The sequence below is a fragment of the Mus caroli genome, chromosome X, assembly GCF_900094665.2.
Source record: "Mus caroli chromosome X, CAROLI_EIJ_v1.1, whole genome shotgun sequence".
NCBI classification, from domain to species: Eukaryota; Metazoa; Chordata; class Mammalia; order Rodentia; family Muridae; genus Mus; species Mus caroli.
In genome coordinates, this window is record NC_034589.1 from 34828245 (window position 1) to 34847652 (window position 19408).

At 38.5% G+C, this 19408-nt stretch overlaps 1 protein-coding gene across 3 annotated transcripts in view; it reads left to right on the forward strand.

The window, feature by feature from the left end:
• Gria3 (glutamate ionotropic receptor AMPA type subunit 3) overlaps positions 1-19012 on the forward strand; it is a 264405-nt gene extending 245393 nt beyond the window's left edge. Inside the window, exons 15-17 of one of the 3 annotated variants that reach the window (XM_029473262.1) lie at positions 10009-10123; positions 12735-12982; positions 16774-19009. In XM_029473262.1, coding sequence (XP_029329122.1) covers positions 10009-10123; positions 12735-12980 — 361 coding nt within the window. In that variant the 3' untranslated portion in view covers positions 12981-12982; positions 16774-19009. Of the gene's footprint in view, positions 1-10008; positions 10124-12734; positions 12983-16773 lie in introns of all 3 variants that reach the window. The other 2 variants (XM_021152661.2, XM_021152663.2) reach the window with 2 other exon arrangements.
• Positions 19013-19408: the final 396 nt, after the last annotated feature.

Consider the following 19408-nt stretch of genomic DNA (forward strand, 5'->3'; position numbering starts at 1 on the left):
ACCTTCACTTGTAAGGCATAGAAAGTGATGTAGAATATCAATAAAGAAATGTAGTTGAAACTGAAATATATAAAAACTAGAAGAAAATGACAAGCATCGCCACACACATTGAGAAAAATCATGGAGTTTATTTTAATAGACTCAAAAACTCCCTGAAATTAAAATTAGTCGTATCTGTTTTCATCTATGTACTTTTAACGTACATTTAAAGTTTGTTCTCTTAAGAAATTCAACAGTTTGCTTCCTCTTCCCTATCTCTATCAATCTTTTTTCTTAGAAAAATAATCTTATACATTTGCTTAGCAAGTCGTCCATTCAGAGACAGTAAAAAATGGCACTTCGAGATAGCCTGTTTCCAAATTTCCTCAGACCCATAGTTGGTGCTACCTAAAGGAATGAGACTATAACTGTTTTTCCCACGTGTATAACATGAGATCTTCAGTTTTGTATGTATTTCTCCTCCTGTGTTTGTCTACAATTTTCCTCTCCTATGCCACCATCTCTTAATTGCTTCTCTTCCACACCCAGAATTCTTTGACAATCTTGGGCCTTAGGGAATGGATATGAATCTGCATCTGCCTTTATCTGCAACAAAAGTGGATCTTTTACTGGCAGGAGCCATTCCTAAAGGTTGACACTTTGGATACCCAGGGTTAAGATGGATCCCAATGACACTTTATTGACACTGTTATGTGTATAGGCAAGAACCATTACAGAACGATGACACTTCCTGGGTCTTAGCAGAAGTTCCTGTGAATCCCCAAGACTGGTTTGGGATCAAGGAGTAGGGTAAGTATACTATACTCTTCATTGGTTTGCATGTTTCTGTGCTGGTACTGCCTCCTGGAAATATGAAGAACCTGACAATTATTTTTTCATGATAGTGACTAAATTTGCTACTTGAACTGATTCAGGTCTTCTTCCCAAGAGCAAATCCTCACTTTCTCACAAATGACTACTTCAAGCAAGGGACCAGTTGTCGTAAGAACCGAACCAGTCCAGTACTGCCAAAACCAATGATTTTGCAAATGATGCTAAAATAAATAAATAAATAAATAAAAATAAATTCTACCTCTGGGGGAAAAAAATGTAACCCACAAAGAAAAGACCGTTTAATTATTTCATTCTTTGTCTTAAACACAAGTGACTGTGTGACCTTAGCATAATTCCTATGATTAGGACATAATTGTTGCTATTCTGATAACATGAATATGTTTCTTATTGACAAACAATAACCAAAATATCCAACACCAGAGCTACAGAAAGAACAGCAGGAGTGAAAAGCAAGAAGGTAAGAATGATGTTACACAGTTGTCAAGAGGAAGGACACTATTGCCATGGCAAAGATTGAAATGATACATATCTATGCCCTTTCTTCCCCTTGAGAAGATAATAACTGGGTTTCATTTCATTTGAAGAGGTTGTAGAACTACACTGTCTGAAAGGTAGGACAGCTATGGAAAAGAAATATGAAATATTTAATGTACCTAAGTTATTTTTGTTAGGGTGGGAGTTGGGGTTGGTGGAACAGGGTGGGGGAAATTTTATAAAGAACAGTTAAAATCCATTCTCTTTTGACTTTTTAGAGAGCGGTATAGCATTTGGCCCTTGGCACATGAGGCTGGTACCCATTAGTCTGAGGTGGCAAAAATGTGGTCTAAGTGTTGGATTAACATTTTTTATTCATTTTATCTAGCACTAAAATACATCTCAAATATGGATCTAAAGCAGCAGCATACTATATTTTAGTATATACATATTATATATACATATGTGTATACAAACATATATACACAGTGTCTATATGTATATCAATATACACAGACACTCATAGTAAGACTGCTAGTATTTCCTGTCTAGCATCACTACAAGGAATACAAGCATGTTGTATGGTTGGTAGAGTGTGTGTTGAAAGAGATTGGTGTGCACCTTTGATTTGGCAATCTGTACCAAGTTTGTAAGTTGGATATACAGCCACCATTTCTTTCCATCTTTATTTGAATATAAACTAAGATTGATTATCTGTAACCCAAAGACTTACATGTCTTCAGAAATGTTCATCACTTGAGTTTCTGGCCTCTCTTGGTACTACTGGAATAAACTAAATAAATCACACTTATACATAATAAATACCAACCACATTTGAAGACTTGAACTTCTAATGCATATTAAAATGGAGTTTTTAAAGCTTATTTGGACAAGTGGGAGTCCCATTTACAACGGAGTTTTCACTGAAATATGTCAATTCTTCTTCCATCTTAGTGTCTTCTCTGAACCACTGCTCTTTGTTGGGAAAAAAAAGAGTAAGGAATCTTCCCACATAATTAGGCTATATGAAATAATTGTTTTGCTTTTTAGAGACGTTAACCAGAAAGAGGTCTAGGTTTTTTGACAGAAATTCATCAAGGAAATTTATGATCTGTAGAATCAAAGTTTCTCTTGTTTTTGAATCTGAGAAGCTGTCATATGGAAACACCGCTGGATTTAGCTCCATATCTCGAGTTTACTTCGGAGGCTGCTGTGTGAACACAGATGGTCATCAATACATTTTAGTCATTAGCATTGTTAGGCCCTTAGAAAAATGGCTCACAGCTTTCAACTCCTAATGTTATATGCATGCATTATTGAATTTGCTCTTTACACTTACATTAAATTATGATCCCATTAGCAAGGAGTTAAATAGGTTTGAGCTACATTTGTGAACTACGTGGTTATAAATACACTCTCAGAGGTGGCTTCTAGCAGCTAAGCACTGCATAACTCTGCAAATCATTGCAGCTTCTTCTGTGAAGATGAGGGTCACTTGAACACTCAGAGTTTAGTAATGCCAACAGTCGAAGGGTATGGAAACAATCTCAGTGATCCAAAGGCAAAAATGGTTTAAATGACATAAATCATATTCTGCACTCCTACATGCAGGAACTCCTGTGAAAACTGGGGAGGTAGAGCATTTTTAATGACTCCGTACACCTGTACATTTTAGGACATGTTTGGAACTGTCACAGCCTCCAATAGCTGGCACAGACAAGTAAATCTCTTCCCTACATATATCCAAAGATAACTAGTTTTAAAAGAATGCAAAAAGCCACATATTAAATCCTTCACTCAGCAAGGCTTCTTCTCTCTTTCTTAACTGTCAATTGACTCCAACAAACCTGTGCAGTGATATCTGTGCCTGCCTGCACATACTTCTTATGCAGAGTGATACTATGGCTTCTCTGAGAGAGGCTGGAATGAGACACTAGTGACTGATTACCATGACTACCTGAAGTAGTCTCAGTTTAAAGATGGACAGGAAAATGGAGAATATCGTTCTCTCTCCTCTGGGCTGATGATATTTCAGCCCAGAAAGGTACCAAGAAGCAAGAATTAGTACCTTTAAAACAAGTGTTTAGATGCAGAATTAGGTGGCAGAAATTTTTCCAGCTTCATTTATGACCATTTCCATTTTCATTGCCTAGATATTATATTGTCAGAGCAGGTTTCATATTACATTTATAAACTTACCATCCTTGTTCATATATTTCTTTGGGTTTTTAATGCAATCTTTCCTTTTTCTACAACCTACATATTGACACATATATCTATCCTTCCTAAGGGCACCACTGAAAATCTTCTGGACTCATTAACTACCCAGCCATTTGCCAGTTCAGTATCTCTATTCAGAAACAGAAAATGCAGTCTTTTAGATCAGAGTATATCATCCAGTCTCTCAGATAGATAACACACTACACCATGGATTCCTATCCAGAGTCATATCCCTAATTTAAACTCCTTTCTTATCCCAACTAGGGTCACCAGATTACCTGGGGACATCATCTTGGTAATGAATTTACTAGACTCAAATTCTCCTTTTTTGCCCTATAAGGAGCCTCAGCATCCCCACTTAACTCCATTGAACACAACATGGCTCCAAGCTGCTTCATTTATTATTCTAAGTACTTGAGGACATCAAAACATTTAAAATAAACTTGGCAGTAGTTTTAATCAAAAGGCTTATTTATTTGGGTCTTACAAGAGAGATTCTACATTCACAGAAAAAATAAACAATGGTATTCTTATCCTTAAACTGTGCCCATGTATAAAGTTTGCCATTGCGAAGACAACACTGCTTCTTTAAAATGGCTGAATGAGGCACACCCTGAAATTTGACACCCATTTCCTGGAGGGGCTGTGCTGGGCAGTGTGCACAGTGAGTCCTTTGTAGCTGAGTTAGTGTCAGGTGTGGATGACTGAAACAAGCAAATTTATTTTATCATCTAATCATATTTCCTTTGTAAATACAATTCATTCCAGGCTTGCTGGCACATATCTATGGTCACAGTTCTTGGGAGGTAAAACAGAAAGATGACAAACTCAACGTCAGCCTCAGCTAAATATACAGGCATTTGTTTTGGAGTCTAATGACCAGAGTTCAATCTCCAGAAGCCATGTGAAAGTCAAAAGAACTGACCACGTGTGTCAAGGCACACACACACACACACACTTTCAAGAATAAACTTTTTTTAAAAAATTAATTATCAAAGCCTTATACATTATTCCTCCTATATTAAAGGATAATAAACAAAGGGCAGCTTCTATTTGTCCTCCACACTCAGGAGTGAGCATCCTGATACAGGTCAGCGTTATTTTCATGTATTTTTAGAGATTCTGTAATTCACATATGCCCAAGCACGCACTCCACATCTGCTTGATAATCTGCCCTGATAATCATTTTTATGACTTCTACGCCATAAAACATTTTCTTCCCTGGAGAACTTTATATTCTTGCCCCAAGCCCCAAATCTTTTTTTTAAAAAACAGAAAAAGAATGGAGAATAGCAAGTTGCTTTCTAAATAGTCTCTATTTCATCATTTCCATGTCTCAGGAAGATTAGTATTTTTTTAAAAGAAAGGACAAAATGAAACAAGAACACGAACATGTTGCTCAAACTTAACAGTGTGAAATTTTTAAAATGGAATTTTAGAAATAGGGAGGAAAAACATGGGGCTTGGGAATAATTCCCAGATCCCATCAAATTTCACCAGAAAGCCCTCCAGTTTTCTCCTTTAGCTTGCTGACCAATGCCTCCCCCTTATGATGGTTCTGCTCAGCAAAAAGCTCATAGCAAGCCCTTCAGAGAGCGACTGCTTGGTTAATTTCCACGATAGAAATCTGACCTACTTTGTTCAATTCTTTCTGTTCTCTATTGAGGTGAGCACAATAAATATTTCTGACTTCTAATTCTCTCAGGTACTCAGTCAAAGGCCTGCAGTAATTGCTCCAGACTTTTCCCATGTGAAGCATTGCTGCATCAGAATAAAAGGCCTCAGCTGGAATACGCCCTTGGTAGATTGATAGTTACTTGGAGACTTGGGGTCCCTGAAAAAAATCATTATGAACATCTAAGCCAGAAGAGAAAACAATGAGAAGAGCAACCTACTCTTGTCTATGTTTTAGTGGCCAATGCATAGTAGAGAGTTCAATGTATATTCATTTGCCATTCAGTCTGCTCTGTGATACCTGGAGGTTTAAGCAAATTGCTTGACCTGCGTGTGCTGCAGTTTCATAATTTATAAAGAGAAGACCATAAATCTGCCTTCTTGGGGTAGCCACTAAACTTAACCAATAATAAAACTGACTACTATAATTATGTAAAGGAACTAGGTTGAAAATGAAAAGCTAAGAGTTACCTTTAAAATGGTTATTTACTGAGGGAGGAGAATGTCAAAAATGAGGCTACAAAAGCAGAAGATTGATGCACAGAAAGAGTCACAAGACACACACAAAAATAAGGCAAGATGGAGGATGATGGAGGGAAGAAAGAAAACATCTGACCTAGGTGGGAAAAAAATGCCATCCTGAGAAAACCATCTAAAATGACCAAATAAATAACTAATTCTCCTTTCTTCAAAACACCAGTGTGTGTGTGTGTGTGTGTGTGTGTGTGTGTGTGTGTGTGTGTGAGTGTGTGTGTGTGTGTGTGTGTGAGTTTGCATGTGTGTGGGTCAATGTTTGTGTGTATTTGTAAATGTTTGTGTGTGTTCATGTACACATGTATGCATGCATGTGTGGGGACATGTATGTGTGTGTGTGTATGTGTGTGGACACATTTAGTTGACTTGAGTTATGCTTCACAATACATCTAGTAAGACAGAGGAATGGAAAAACCTGTTTTTATCAAAGCATGTTTAATCTACCATTCTGTAAACATAGTCATCTCACAGCTACACAGAATAGCAGGAGCTTTCTTCTCTTAGTACCTATCCTTACCTTGTTGAGTGGCATTATCTGTGATTTCTGATTACAACTTTTATGTTCCTTGGGTCTGTTACTGCTTGAAATATTCATTTTCCCCCTGGTTTCTATTTTGAAGTTCCCAAGAGCACATTGGTTCCATCCCAATTTTCATTAACACTTTTTCTTCCTCTCTTTCTTTGTTTCTTTCTTTCTTCTTTCCTTCCTTCATTCCTTCTTCCTTCCTTCCTTCCTTTCTTCCTTTCTTCCTTTCTAATCAAAAACTAACCTTCTAGAGGTGTGTAGTCTGTCAGAGTTCTTTACTGTCCTGAGTATCTCAGAGGACATCTGAATGCTCTAAAGCCAGCTTTCTCAGCCTCAGCACTATTAGCGTCTGGAGCCAGATGTTGCATTGTTGAGGAGGCTGTCCTATAATTATAGGATGTTTATCACCATGCATTGCCTCTGCCCATTGAATGCCTGGATCATTCCCCAGCCCATTTGTGATAACAAAAATGACCCCAGGCATTGCCAAATGTCCTCTAGAGGACAAAAGGCCCTGCCCCCACCCCCTGCTCGAAAGCTATTACACTGAGATAACCTGCACTGTGAACTAGCTGTTCTGTGAAAGCTACTGGATGGCCCAAGGCTGACATAGACCATTTGTCTGAAGGAGAATATTAAGATGCTGAGATACTAAGTCTGGGTTTAGGCAAGTGTCTATGGTTGATAGCCCAGAGTAAGCATCTATATCACAACAAAATTCATTCATTCGCCAAAGCAATGCTTATACAATGTTTTGTTGCAGGACTCTTCATATTCTTAAAAACTATTGCAAAAATCTAAAAAAAAAAATAATTTGTTTTGTTATATCTATTTATATTCATCATGCCAGAAATAGAATTTAAGGGAATATATTCACTGATTTATTTTCAAATTAACATAGCACATGTTAAGATAAACAATATACTTATATGAAAACAATTCTATTTTCAAAACAAAAGTTAGAAAATTGAAACCAAGCTGGGCGTGCTGGCGCACACCTTTAATCCCAGCACTCGGGAGGCAGAGGCAGGCAGATTTCTGAGCTCGAGGCTAGCCTGGTCTACAAAGTGAGTTCCAGGACAGCCAGGGCTGCACAGAGAAACCCTGTGTCAAAAAACCAAAAAAGAAAAAGAAAATTGAAACCAGCCTATATTTTTGCAGATGCCTTAATATGTAGCTTATATTAAAAGATGGGATTATCATTTCTACTTCTTCATTCAATTTGTTATGATTTCACAATAAGGTAGCCTCTGAAAAATTTGTATATGATGAAGGAGTAATAGTGAAAAGGGCAGTTTTTACCTTCCATCACTATAAAAAACTTCGACTTCACGGACCCTCGAATGAAAGGGTTTCAGTGATTTCCCCCAAGGGTCCCAGGAACAAACTTTAAGAAATGCTGCTTTAAACCCACACAGTTTACTTTTATCGATCTATGTCACTTAAATGCTTAGGAAGATCTTCTAAACCCAGGGTCTCTAGAGAATGGAACCTTCTATTAACCCCAGTGTGGTAATTTTAACCAGGCTGTTCTGTTCCTAAGACCTAATAAAAGCAGCAATTCTGAACAGATTGAATGAGGTATTTTTAAGAATGTAGAACCTTAAAGGAGAATGAGGCCTGGTAAGGACACAATCAAAGAGCAATGAGAAGCTACAATACCTTTTGCAATGAAAAGGGAAGATGTGTGGAAAGGATGGATAGGCCCATTGAGCCCAGGTTATCCTTATGCTATTCGGAAGCATCTTCCCTACATCTCAAGGCAACTTCCACAACGCTGTGTCTCACACCAGAACCTGGCTCAAAACACAACCCTGGGAGAGCAGTGATGGTGATGTCATAACAAATAATGAAGAAGAGAAAGAAAGAGATAGACGGTGGGGGGGGGGGTTAGAGGAGAAGACAACTCCGTATTGCTTCCAGGGTCATAGATGGTCTTGCTGACCTTTACAATAATCTAAGACAACTTACACTGCCAATACTATATTAAGGAGGCTAGAAATTTTGTGTATGCTTTGTTGCAATTCTGGTTAGCACTTGAGAAGCCTAGGCTTTTGAGTGCTGATGGAAAAAAAAAAAAACTTGTTTAAAGTATAAAAGGAATTCAATTTCCTTGTAAGACACAGAATGAAGATATTCTGAATGCTATGATCTACACTAACGAGAGTGTCACCTCCTTGCTACTAAAGGTTTATAGCTTTTCAAATCCCGAGTACCCTGAAATTGCATATTATTTTTAAATGACGATACATATCTCAGAACATCTCAAACAAAGATGGTCCCTCTGCCCTAAACTGCAAATGGAAAAAGAAAGAAAAGTGTTTTGGGAGCTGGTATGACAGGGGTCAGATCATTGTGACTATAGGAAGTCTTGTCTGTAAGCAGATATGTTAACAGATCCAACTTATCTAAAATAAGCTAAGAAATGTTATAGTGTGTCCATAGTTACATAAAGTTGTGTGACTTCCTCCTTTAAAGCCAGTGGCACTAGACCAACGCACACCACACTGGCAATACTGTTCCGCATAAAATTGAACAGTTTAGTGCCTCATCATAAAATTAGGCAACCCTATTGATACAACACATTTTTGCCCAAAGTTATTAAAGAGACTTTGTTTCAAACTCAGTAGCTATAGGAAGAACACAGGGTAGTGGTTACTATTTCTATCTGACAGCTGAAGAAATCTCTCAAAGACAAAAATCTTTGTCCTAGGACCAGTAGGGTTTCACACATTGTGCCCAATGGCTCCAAATATAATCAGTCTACATTAAGTAAGTAATAGACAACAGAGAAGTAAGTAGTAACATTGCCTCCTGAAGATGTATTAGTCACTTACTTAAAGAGTTTTTATTTTATCAAACTATTCCTCTCCAGTCCTACTCAACAATGGCAATGTCAGTTTGCCATTTTACACAATGCTGTACTAACATTCCACTTCGAAACACTTTAGTCTACTTTCTGAGCATCTGACTTGATTGCAGACACATCAGAGAGAGATGCAGTCATCAACTCAGAAACATCTCCTTGGCCTGTTTGTAAGCTGTTGAAAATGCTCCTCAACCAAAATGTCAAGGTCTACATTGAACTTCTAATGTTAAGAGTAGTGTGTGCGTAGGAATTGGAATGTATGACTGTCGCATGAGACTATGTGTAGAGTTCAGTCCTTTAGATCATTTTCAGCTGCGCAACAGATTTGTCTAATAGGGGACAATTAATTCAAAGGCATGCTGTTTATACAGGACCTGCTTTCTGTTCAGATTCATCCATTTGTCTTGGTCCACAATAATACAAATGTTTCCCTTTCTGGCCCCATCCTCCTCCCAACCCCCCCCCCAACACCCATAACTTGCTTTCTGTCTGGAAGTACAACAAGACACCCGGTTAGATCAAACCTAACACGCCTCCGTCACAAAGTTACTGCAAGCTGCCGCCGACCAGTGTCACTTGAGGGGAAACCCTCCTGACTATACACACAGCCTATCTGAGGAGTGCCTTTTTTTTCTATCCTCATTATTTAACAGTGTGTGCCGATTACTCAAAGCGATATGGGCAGGCCCTGGTAAATATAGCGTTGCTGTAGTGTTAACTTTTTATAAGGTAATGCTCAGGTTGCCTGCAGTGTCTAAAATTACTCTGTGGCCAGGGCCCCCTGCTTTATCGCTTTCTATAGTTTTAAAGTAGTTTGAAGCTTGAATAACATAAAATAACATAATATAATGTTATTTATGTTATTTCCCACGTGAAGAACGCCTGTAAACCTTGCAGTATTGAAACTCAGTGAACAAGGCATCTTAGACAAGCTGAAAAACAAATGGTGGTACGATAAGGGGGAATGTGGAGCCAAGGACTCCGGGAGTAAGGTCAGTCGCTGAAGGTCTTTTTGTACTGATTAGCAATCACATTTTGACCCACTGTTTATTTTCTACCCCCAAACGGCTTTCCTTCCCAACACACACGCCCTGCCACAGTGGAACCCCTTCATAACACCAGCACTACAGGACTAAGGCAAACAGCAGCCTCCTAGGCCTGTCATGGGACATCAACCCATTGTGGTAGAGATCTATTACGATTAGGGACTCAATCTGGCTCGATGCATTTCCAGTGCTGTAAAAGAATGAGCTGTGTTCTAAAGGGGTTTTACTGTAGTTCACATTTCGAAAGTTCAAAGAGAAAATATAACAACCAACCTCAACTCAATATATATATATATATATATATATATATATATATATATATATATATATATATGATCCAGCTGTGACAGTACTTTATCTTAATCTCTTGCAGTGTCAGAGACTGTCGTTGTAAATACCATTGGTTATTAATATATTATGTCTTTGTCAAACAACAAAAACTGGTCTCTGTAAGCAGAATGACTAGTTCCCTCCCAGCAGCTGTCATAGTAAATTCAGCCATCGGTTTGGATCTCAAAGCTCATTAAGTCTGTCACACTTTTCTCTTATAAAGGTGTCATTTGAAAATCTCTGTATGTAATACTTTGAAAATGTAGCCGCATGCTCCTTAGGGGTACACACTGTCAGGATTAACATCACATTGATAAGCATGAAACACTCTTCCCTCCTCCTTCCTGTCCCCTTCGCACCCCCTAAGAAAGTTCTTTTTAGTTTCAATTTTTTGCCTTTTCCTTTTTCTGAACTAATATTGTGGTATCAGTTAATTCATTTCATGAAACGCCACTCATTTTCTCCATGCAATGAACCATTTTGCTACTGGGTTTCTACATCCCATATCAGAGAATTCGGGAAAACTTCAACACACGGAACTTAAAACTTCTGTTGCTGCTACAGATCACACAGGTTATGATAAAGGACCTTTTGCCCCATTCAGTGCCATGCACATATATGAGTGGCAGAAGGAAGGTTCCAGAAATTGGCCCATTTCTTGATTGACTATGAACTAACTACCCTTGTTTATAGCCTAGTGGGCTACCTGAAATGACCAATATCCAATAAGTGAAAGAAGTTCTTAATGTCACCTACCTGTCATTCATTCTAGAAAAGTGACTATATGTAAGGCTGTCATGGACATGAGGCACCCACACATCCCTCCCTAAATACAATTCAAGTTGGCCTTTGTGTTATAGGTATAGGGTTGGCTCCTATGAAAATAGAATCAGAAGAATGTGGCCATTTCAGTATATCAGGACTAGTATGCTGAACCACAGTACGAATGGTCAGCAATAGCCATCATCTGTCTACCATGTCATCATTTAAATAAGATGATCAAAATTCACAGGCTTCAAAAATTGGGGATTCTCTTCAACTCCTTTCAGCAGCAAAATGGTTACATTCCCTCTAAAAAGACTACAAAATGCTATTTTATTTTTTTTTCCAAAGAAAGACTCCTGGCCCTTGGTGTATCCTACCTCAAGGTAGGGCTCAGGACACCAATTTTTTTCTTTCCATTGTTCAGCAGTTCAATTTTTGCTTTTTCATGCAGGCAGATAGCTTAGCCAGGTTTGCTGTTTGACCTGAAAGTCACTGACCGCCTTCCTCAATTTTTCCTCCATCTTAAATAGAAAGAAGATAGGTACAGCATTTTTTAAATTAGTCCTATACTCCCTGGAGTAAAACTTGAAAATAAGCTGAACTCTTTTTTTTTTTTTTTTTGATTTTGGTTTTTGGTTTTTGTCATTTTTTTTTCTTCAATGGTCTAAAAAATCTTTCTGATTTGTGTGGAGCCAATTTTGGGCACCATGGACCCTCCTAACGGCTCCCTTAAACTTTCAGGAAGATGGAGTGGAGCCAAGTCTTTGTGTTCTCTTGCTCTAGCAGCACGAAGACTTGCTGCCCTGATTTTGAACTTAGAAACCAATACTCCACAGGGGCAATTTATCAGTCACTGAGAGGAAAGAAGAGTTAACTCTTTTTACACAACCCCCACCCCCAAGCTAAATCCCCACACAAGAATAGAAGAGACCTCACCTAGTATGTTGAAGATGAATTAAGAAAGTTTGTCACAAGGAAAGTTTGTCACAAGGAAAACAAGGGAGAAAGGGGTACTGTGGGGCAGAGAGGGGAAAGAGTGCTTCAGTTCCCAAAAGAAAAAAATGTTCCATTTGTAGAGATTATGTCACAGCTCAACTCTGGGAAATGGTTTGTGTTTGGGCTGGCAGAGGGATACATTCTGCTTGTGTTTACTCTTTGTTCTCCTGGACAAATGATGTCTTATTTTGGTGGCTGAACACTATTAAACATTTGAAGATACTAAGAATGAAAAAAATAAAAAAGGATATTGAGGTGTGAGATTCAAAACAGTCAACAGAAGCACAATCTACCATCTTGCTGGTCATTGCAAAACCTAAGCCAGTTGCCAGAGTTGAGTCCTAACACTTACACAAATGTTTAGTTATTTTACAACTTAGAATTGCCCTATGCTGTTGTGATGTGTTATGATGTCCTCTTGCCTTTGTTTTCCTCAAGAACTAATCGCCTTGTTCATTTTTCTTAGGACAAGACCAGTGCTCTAAGCCTGAGCAATGTGGCAGGCGTGTTCTATATACTTGTCGGAGGTCTGGGGCTGGCCATGATGGTGGCTTTGATAGAATTCTGTTACAAATCACGGGCAGAGTCCAAACGCATGAAACTCACAAAGAACACCCAAAACTTTAAGCCTGCTCCTGCCACCAACACTCAGAATTACGCTACATACAGAGAAGGCTACAACGTGTATGGAACAGAAAGTGTTAAGATCTAGGGGTACGGTTAAGGTCTAGTAAACTAATCAGCCTTACGTTTGTGTGTGTTAACCTTTTTGTTGTTATTCTTTCCTGTTTCCTACTTTGGTTGGATTCTAGCATTGTCTCTTTGCTACTAGTTAGTTATCTTTAAACAATGATTGTATTCTCATGTCAGTGGTTGGTGCTTTTCTAAAAGCATAACTGGAATTAAGTTATGGTCTGTGACATGAAAGGGAAAAAACATTCTTAAGCAGTATTACTCAATGCAAATATATGTGAGTAACACGTGTGACCTACATGAATAACATTTAACTGTTAGTTACAGAGTTAAAAGTAAAAGAAATGCAGTTAATCTTAATCATGCATTTCACTGAGGTCAAGATACCCAAAATATTTCGATTTGTCACTTACACAATAATATTGAAAATGAATGAGATATTTTATGTTCTTTTATTTATACTAATCTTTGAAATTTGGGGTGTTTTTATACTTAGGGAATACCCAAGTGATACTAGCAACATGCCAAATATTTAGTAGTCACATGTGCCCATGGCTGCCATGTTAGACAGTATAATTCTAGAGAAATCAGATATTCTGGAACTGAGGTTTAAACTAGGAAAAAGAAGCAAGGTCCTGCCACCTCATGTAGGGAAGTCCTTCCATGAAGAAGTAGTGGTTCTTTTAATTAAGCAGTGGAAGCATGAAACAAATTTCTTAATTTTGAGTCCCTTTGTTATCCCTTCCTTGGAACTGATGGTGCTCAGGTAAGTAAGGGTCTAGGTTACTTGCTGCTGACCAAATCAAAATTAATACTTAGGAAAACCTGACTACCAATAACACATCTAAATTTAAAGGCAAGCATGGATTAGAATAATGCTTCCATTCTACAAGTATACAAAAGGATAAAGTCTTACCACCTTCCAAGTACATTTGCCTTACTGATGTGCCTATCAAAAGTAGAACATAACAATTAGCAACTTCCTATACCTTATTTTAGCTGGCTAACTTTAACCCCACCAGTAAATGTCAATATATTCCAATTTCTATATGTTGACCTTCATATATATAACCTAATAAATCTAAATTTAGTCAATTTTTAAACATTTTATCCAAATAAATCATTTGTTATTACCATGGAAAACATGATCTTACTTGAAGAAGTTGCTCGTTGTCCTGTTGTCCTGTAGACTGCAGCCTTCGGCTACCACACACTCAGCACAATGAACTAACCTGTTAACAACTGTTTCCACTAGTGAATGTTCAACCCATAAGTTCATCTGTCATTAGCACTATTAGCATGTAAATCATTTAATGTTCTCATGTGCTAGTGCTTTGAGTTGATGATATAATTCAGTTGGGGGCATATCATTTGCTTTTTTTTTTGTAGGACAGTACAGGAACTATTTCAATCTAGCATAATTACTGCAAACCCCAAGGAGTTTAAGTCCAACTATTTAGTACACCTTAAGAATATATAGCAGTTTTCCATGTTCTGTCATATCTATTCCCTGGGTTGTAATAAAAATCGATCAGGCAGTATTTCCCCTCTGGTACCTAAAACTCAGATACAACAAGTGGCTTGTCTAAAGCTATTCAACTAGGTAGTGGCAGATTCAGGTATAAAGTGCAGCCTTTCTTCCTCTTTACTAAACCAGACTCACCTCTTCCTGATTTCTCCATCTATAGACTGATAGTCTTCAGGAAATTTGAACCCTTAGTTAGATTTTGTCAATTTGACAAGAGATGATTAGTTTATGACACAGCTGTCCATGCAGGCCATCAGATGACTCAATAGTTTAGAGCACTTGTTGCTCTTGCAGAGGACCAGTGTTCAGTTCCCAGCACCCACATGGCAGCTCACAACCATCTGTAACTCCAGTTGCAGGGGAGTCAATGCCCTCTTCTGCCTCCATGAGCACTGCATATATGTGGTGCACTTATATTCACACAGACAAAACATGTACAAAAATAATTAGCATATATTATTAAAAACCAACCTGAAAAAGTTTGTAGACCCTCCATGCCATACTTCTTATGCATTCCACTCCATACAGACACACACACACACACACACACACACGCACACACACACGCGTGTGTGTGTATATATATATATATATATATATATATATATATATATATATAGTGAAAACTACAGTTAGATTCTTTGGCTTCTTCAGTATTTGAAATCCATCTCATATGCAAGGACACAACAAGCCTATAATTTTGAGAAAGTTCCATTTTTCCTCTAGGTCTATACTATTCCATCCTATGAAATACTGTTATTTTCCAAGGTATCAAGATTCCTTAAACAGAGTATATGTAGGTATTCTTTGAGTGGGTGAAAGGTTAAGACAGGAGCTTACATAATAACCTAGAATGAGCTAAAACCCACAGCAATCCCCCTGTCTCAGCTTGAATAGTGAGATCACAGATGTGAGCCATCAGGTCCAGCTTGCATAGACATTCCTGCTGGAGAGTTTTTTCCTGCTTAAGGGATCTTGAAGAAGAAACAAAAACTAATTTTATGTCAAGTCGAGAAAATTTTTTGAATGGCTGAGGGGGTGAAGTTCTTTTTCCTCAGAGGGCTTTTATCTGAGTACCAAGTGCTGTTTCCCTTCCTACCATTTAAGAGCAGGAAACAGTCACTGAGAAGTCAAGTCACTTTCTTAGAGTTATGGGGCCAGATAAGGCTATCCCATTGGCAAGAAGGAAGAAAGAAAGCAAGGAAGGAAAGGATGGAAGGATGGAGGGAAGGAGAGAGAGAGACAGAGAAGAAGAGAGGTGGGAGGGGAGAGGAAGAGAACAGGAAGAGAAGGAGAGAGAGAGGGGGAGAGGGGGAGAGGGAGAGAGGGAGAGGGCAAAGGAGAGAGAAAGAGAGAGAAAGACTCTGGATCTGGGGGAGTACCAAAGAAGAGTTTTTCCTACTTTCATGTTAATCTTTTGGCTCTTCTCATTCTCATACATATGTTAATTCTAGGACCAGAGGTAGATAATGATGTCATTCATTCAACCTAGCTTCAGGGTTCACTCAAGAGAAAACATGAGTGGTCTGTTAGTGTACAGGGAAAGGTGGCTGAGAAAGGATGTGAGCCAACAGGAGACAGACTCAGGAGAAAAGAATCCCCTGCATCTAGTCGAGGCCATGAAAATGAGGGCATTATCAGCATCCTCTCAATCGGGCCCCTAATTTCACAGCAAAGCACCTATAGATGCCAAGCTGTTTCATGGGTATCACTACTTTTGCCTGTTTTCTAGAATGTGCTATCCCTTTAAACTCCCTGTGTTACTTTCAGACTTTAAACACTGAGGTTGAAGGTATTAAGAGAAATGAGCAGTCCCCAGTCAAGGAACAAATAATAATTTTTGTCCTTATGGTCAAAATGGATTTGAATTCAGTAAGCCAGACCATTGTGTAGCCTCTGTCCTAGGTAAACAATCCTTGTCACATCTGCAATCAGAATATATGCTGCAGTGCATTTGTCCTGGCTAAATTAAAATGCCATTAAAGCTTTCTAACATACCTACACCCTGAGTGATTAAAGTCTTGAGTTAGACTTCCTGCATGTTAGTAAAATCCATGCATATGTTAGAAAACCACCCTAATTAATCTATTCCAAAGTATCTGCACCCAGTTGAAAATTTTAACCAGACCTATTTCCTACCAAACTGGGGGTGGAAGATGGCCCCAGTAATGGCAGTTTAAGAAAACAGTCACTTTTTTTGTCCAGTGTCAACAGAGCCATTAATAAATGTCTTGGTTCCCAATAAAAGTCCATTCATACTGCAATGTCCCCTTGCCTTTTGCAGATCCCTTCCCACCGGAAGCATGCAATGAGAGGAAATCACTGAAAACGTGGCTGCTTCAAGGATCCTGAGCCAGATTTCACTCTCCTTGGTGTCGGGCATGACACGAATATTGCTGATGGTGCAATGACCTTTCAATAGGAAAAACTGATTTTTTTTTTCCTTCAGTGCCTTATGGAACACTCTGAGACTTGCGACAATGCAAACCATCATTGAAATCTTTTTGCTTTGCTTGAAAAAAATTAAAATAAAACCAACAAAAAATGGACATGCAAGATTCCAGTATGTGAAAAAAAATCTTATTAAAAACATTAATTCAACAAAAGCCATTCTTTGATACCACTGCACAGTATACGAAACCATGTTCGTTAACACACACACACACACACACACACTCACTTATGTATACACATTCACACATACAAATTTATTCTAATTCAGCAAAATAGACCCATCTTAGCTAAAAGAAGTAATTCCTCCTGATTTAAAATAAAAGAAATCTGTCTCCCAGTGTTCGGGCAGACAGACTGGCATTTCTTCTAGGATCTGCTGATCAGATGTTTTTGGTATTTCCTGTTGGTGGTGATGTTCTGTGCACCCAATTTCCTTTTGATGTTGCTGAATTGTGTAAATCTTTAGAATGTAAATGTGACACTTAAGAAAATTCAAATGCTTTGGGAAAGAGACTGAATGGTGACTTAGTGTTCTCGCAATGGTTTTGTGACAAAAAAAAAAAAAATGTTTGGAGAACTCCCCATAGTGGAGGTGAAGGGATTAATAGAGCCTTTAAAATTGACATCTGTGTGTAGCATGGGGCAGGGCACTATCAGGCATACCTCTCGGTGCTTTCCTAAAACGGATCCCGGAGCTTTCCAAGAAGCCTGGAATTACAGCTCACAGATCTGTTTTTCTTGATTCAGTGTGCATTTTAAGTCAATATAGCTGAGTAGTTGAATAGTAAGCATTGAGGTGAGGGAAGTGCTGCCTATTCTCCCAGATGTGTTTGGAATATCTTTCTCAGAAACAACACTGTGTTTAGCTCTGCTTTCTCTGCTAAGTATGCCTTTTAAGTGTACAACACGGAGAACCGTGTTGCAAGGCAGGCCAGTGGGTTCAGACCACAGTTCTCAATCTGACTTTACTCTTGCTAGGTCTGTTTTACCAGCTGTTGCCTGTTACCGCCTGCCTGTGGCTCTCCGTCAGACTGCATGTGTCCTTTTCTAGTTTGCAAAGACTAAGACGCATTCCTAAACCTGTTGCTAACCTGAGGGACCTAAGCATCACTCCCAGGTCCTTGCTTGGAGCAGTTTCTCTACTGAACTGAAGATCGCCCCACTGCTCCATGGGCTCTCAAGTAACTAATTGCAAACCTGCTGTTGACGTCATCAGACCAGTCAGAGGAAATAGTCTCCGCTCACTAATTACCTCCTATATAACGATGTATGCTTTCTGTAGTTCAGTAGTATGCTCTCATCAGTAATGTGCATTGGAAAGTTTCCAGACTGTACAAATTAGGAGCCCACCTTCATTTCCCAAGTGTGAACCTTAGATGCTTAGTTGACTCGCGCATATTTGCTCTCGTCTTTAGAAAAGAAAGGAAGAGGTCTCATTCCAATGAAACATTTCTAGAAAGGTGTAATATAAACTTTCATTCCAGAAAGTGTGTCATAAGCAAATAACTCACCTGTCAGATTTTAAATGGTATTGAACACAAAAGAAAGCTGTTGTGTTTTGTTTTGTTTTCATGAAACTGTGATTTTTCAACTTATGAATGCTATAATGTCCCAGTGCNGGAAGCTAACGCTGTGTGAATATCAACTTGTATAAAACAAACCAACTGACCTATACACAAACATTTTTCATAGGCACTGTATAAAGAGAAATGTATGTTTATTGACTCAAATCAGTTTTTCAGAGAGGAAACTTTACTGAGATGAAGAAGCGGGTAAATTGGTTTGTTATTTAAAAAAAAAAACTTGCATGTTTAAAAAAATGTTGATTGCTTCAAATTTCTGCTATTAACTTCAAGCTATGGGAGTTTGGCGGTAGTCAATTGAGGATTTTTTTCCAATTCTTTTCTTTTTGTTGTTAAAGCTGTACTTCAGTGAACAGAAAAATTGCCAAGCAAACTAATGGCCGTAAAAGTGTAAATTGCATGTGTGGGCATAATTACCAAACCTCATTGCCATGAGGTATGTACAAAGTTTTAATACATTTTGTAAATAAAATTGTAAAGAAAGCATTCTGTCTCTGCACTTTGACTAGCTGCTTGCTGTATACTTGACTCAGATGCCAAGAAGTCATTATTCACTAATTAACTTCTCATCTGAAGCCCAGCCAGTGCTCTAACAGCCTCCTCACTATGAGAGGATTGGGTTTCTCCCCATCCCAACTGCAAATCAGTCAGGGCTCAGACTCAGGGCCCCTCAGCTACACTGAGCAATCCTCCCACATTTTCCATTAGTTTGACTTGCCTTCTTTGCCCCAGCCAGCATCCTTTAGGATTCTTCCCCCTCTCCCACTGGAAACCCTTTGAATTGAATTGAATATAATTGAATAATCAAGAGTCGCCAATTTAGTATTGGTGGGTAAAGAAAGAATGCAGTGGACTATACTGGTCAAGCCTGGTTTGTAGTTT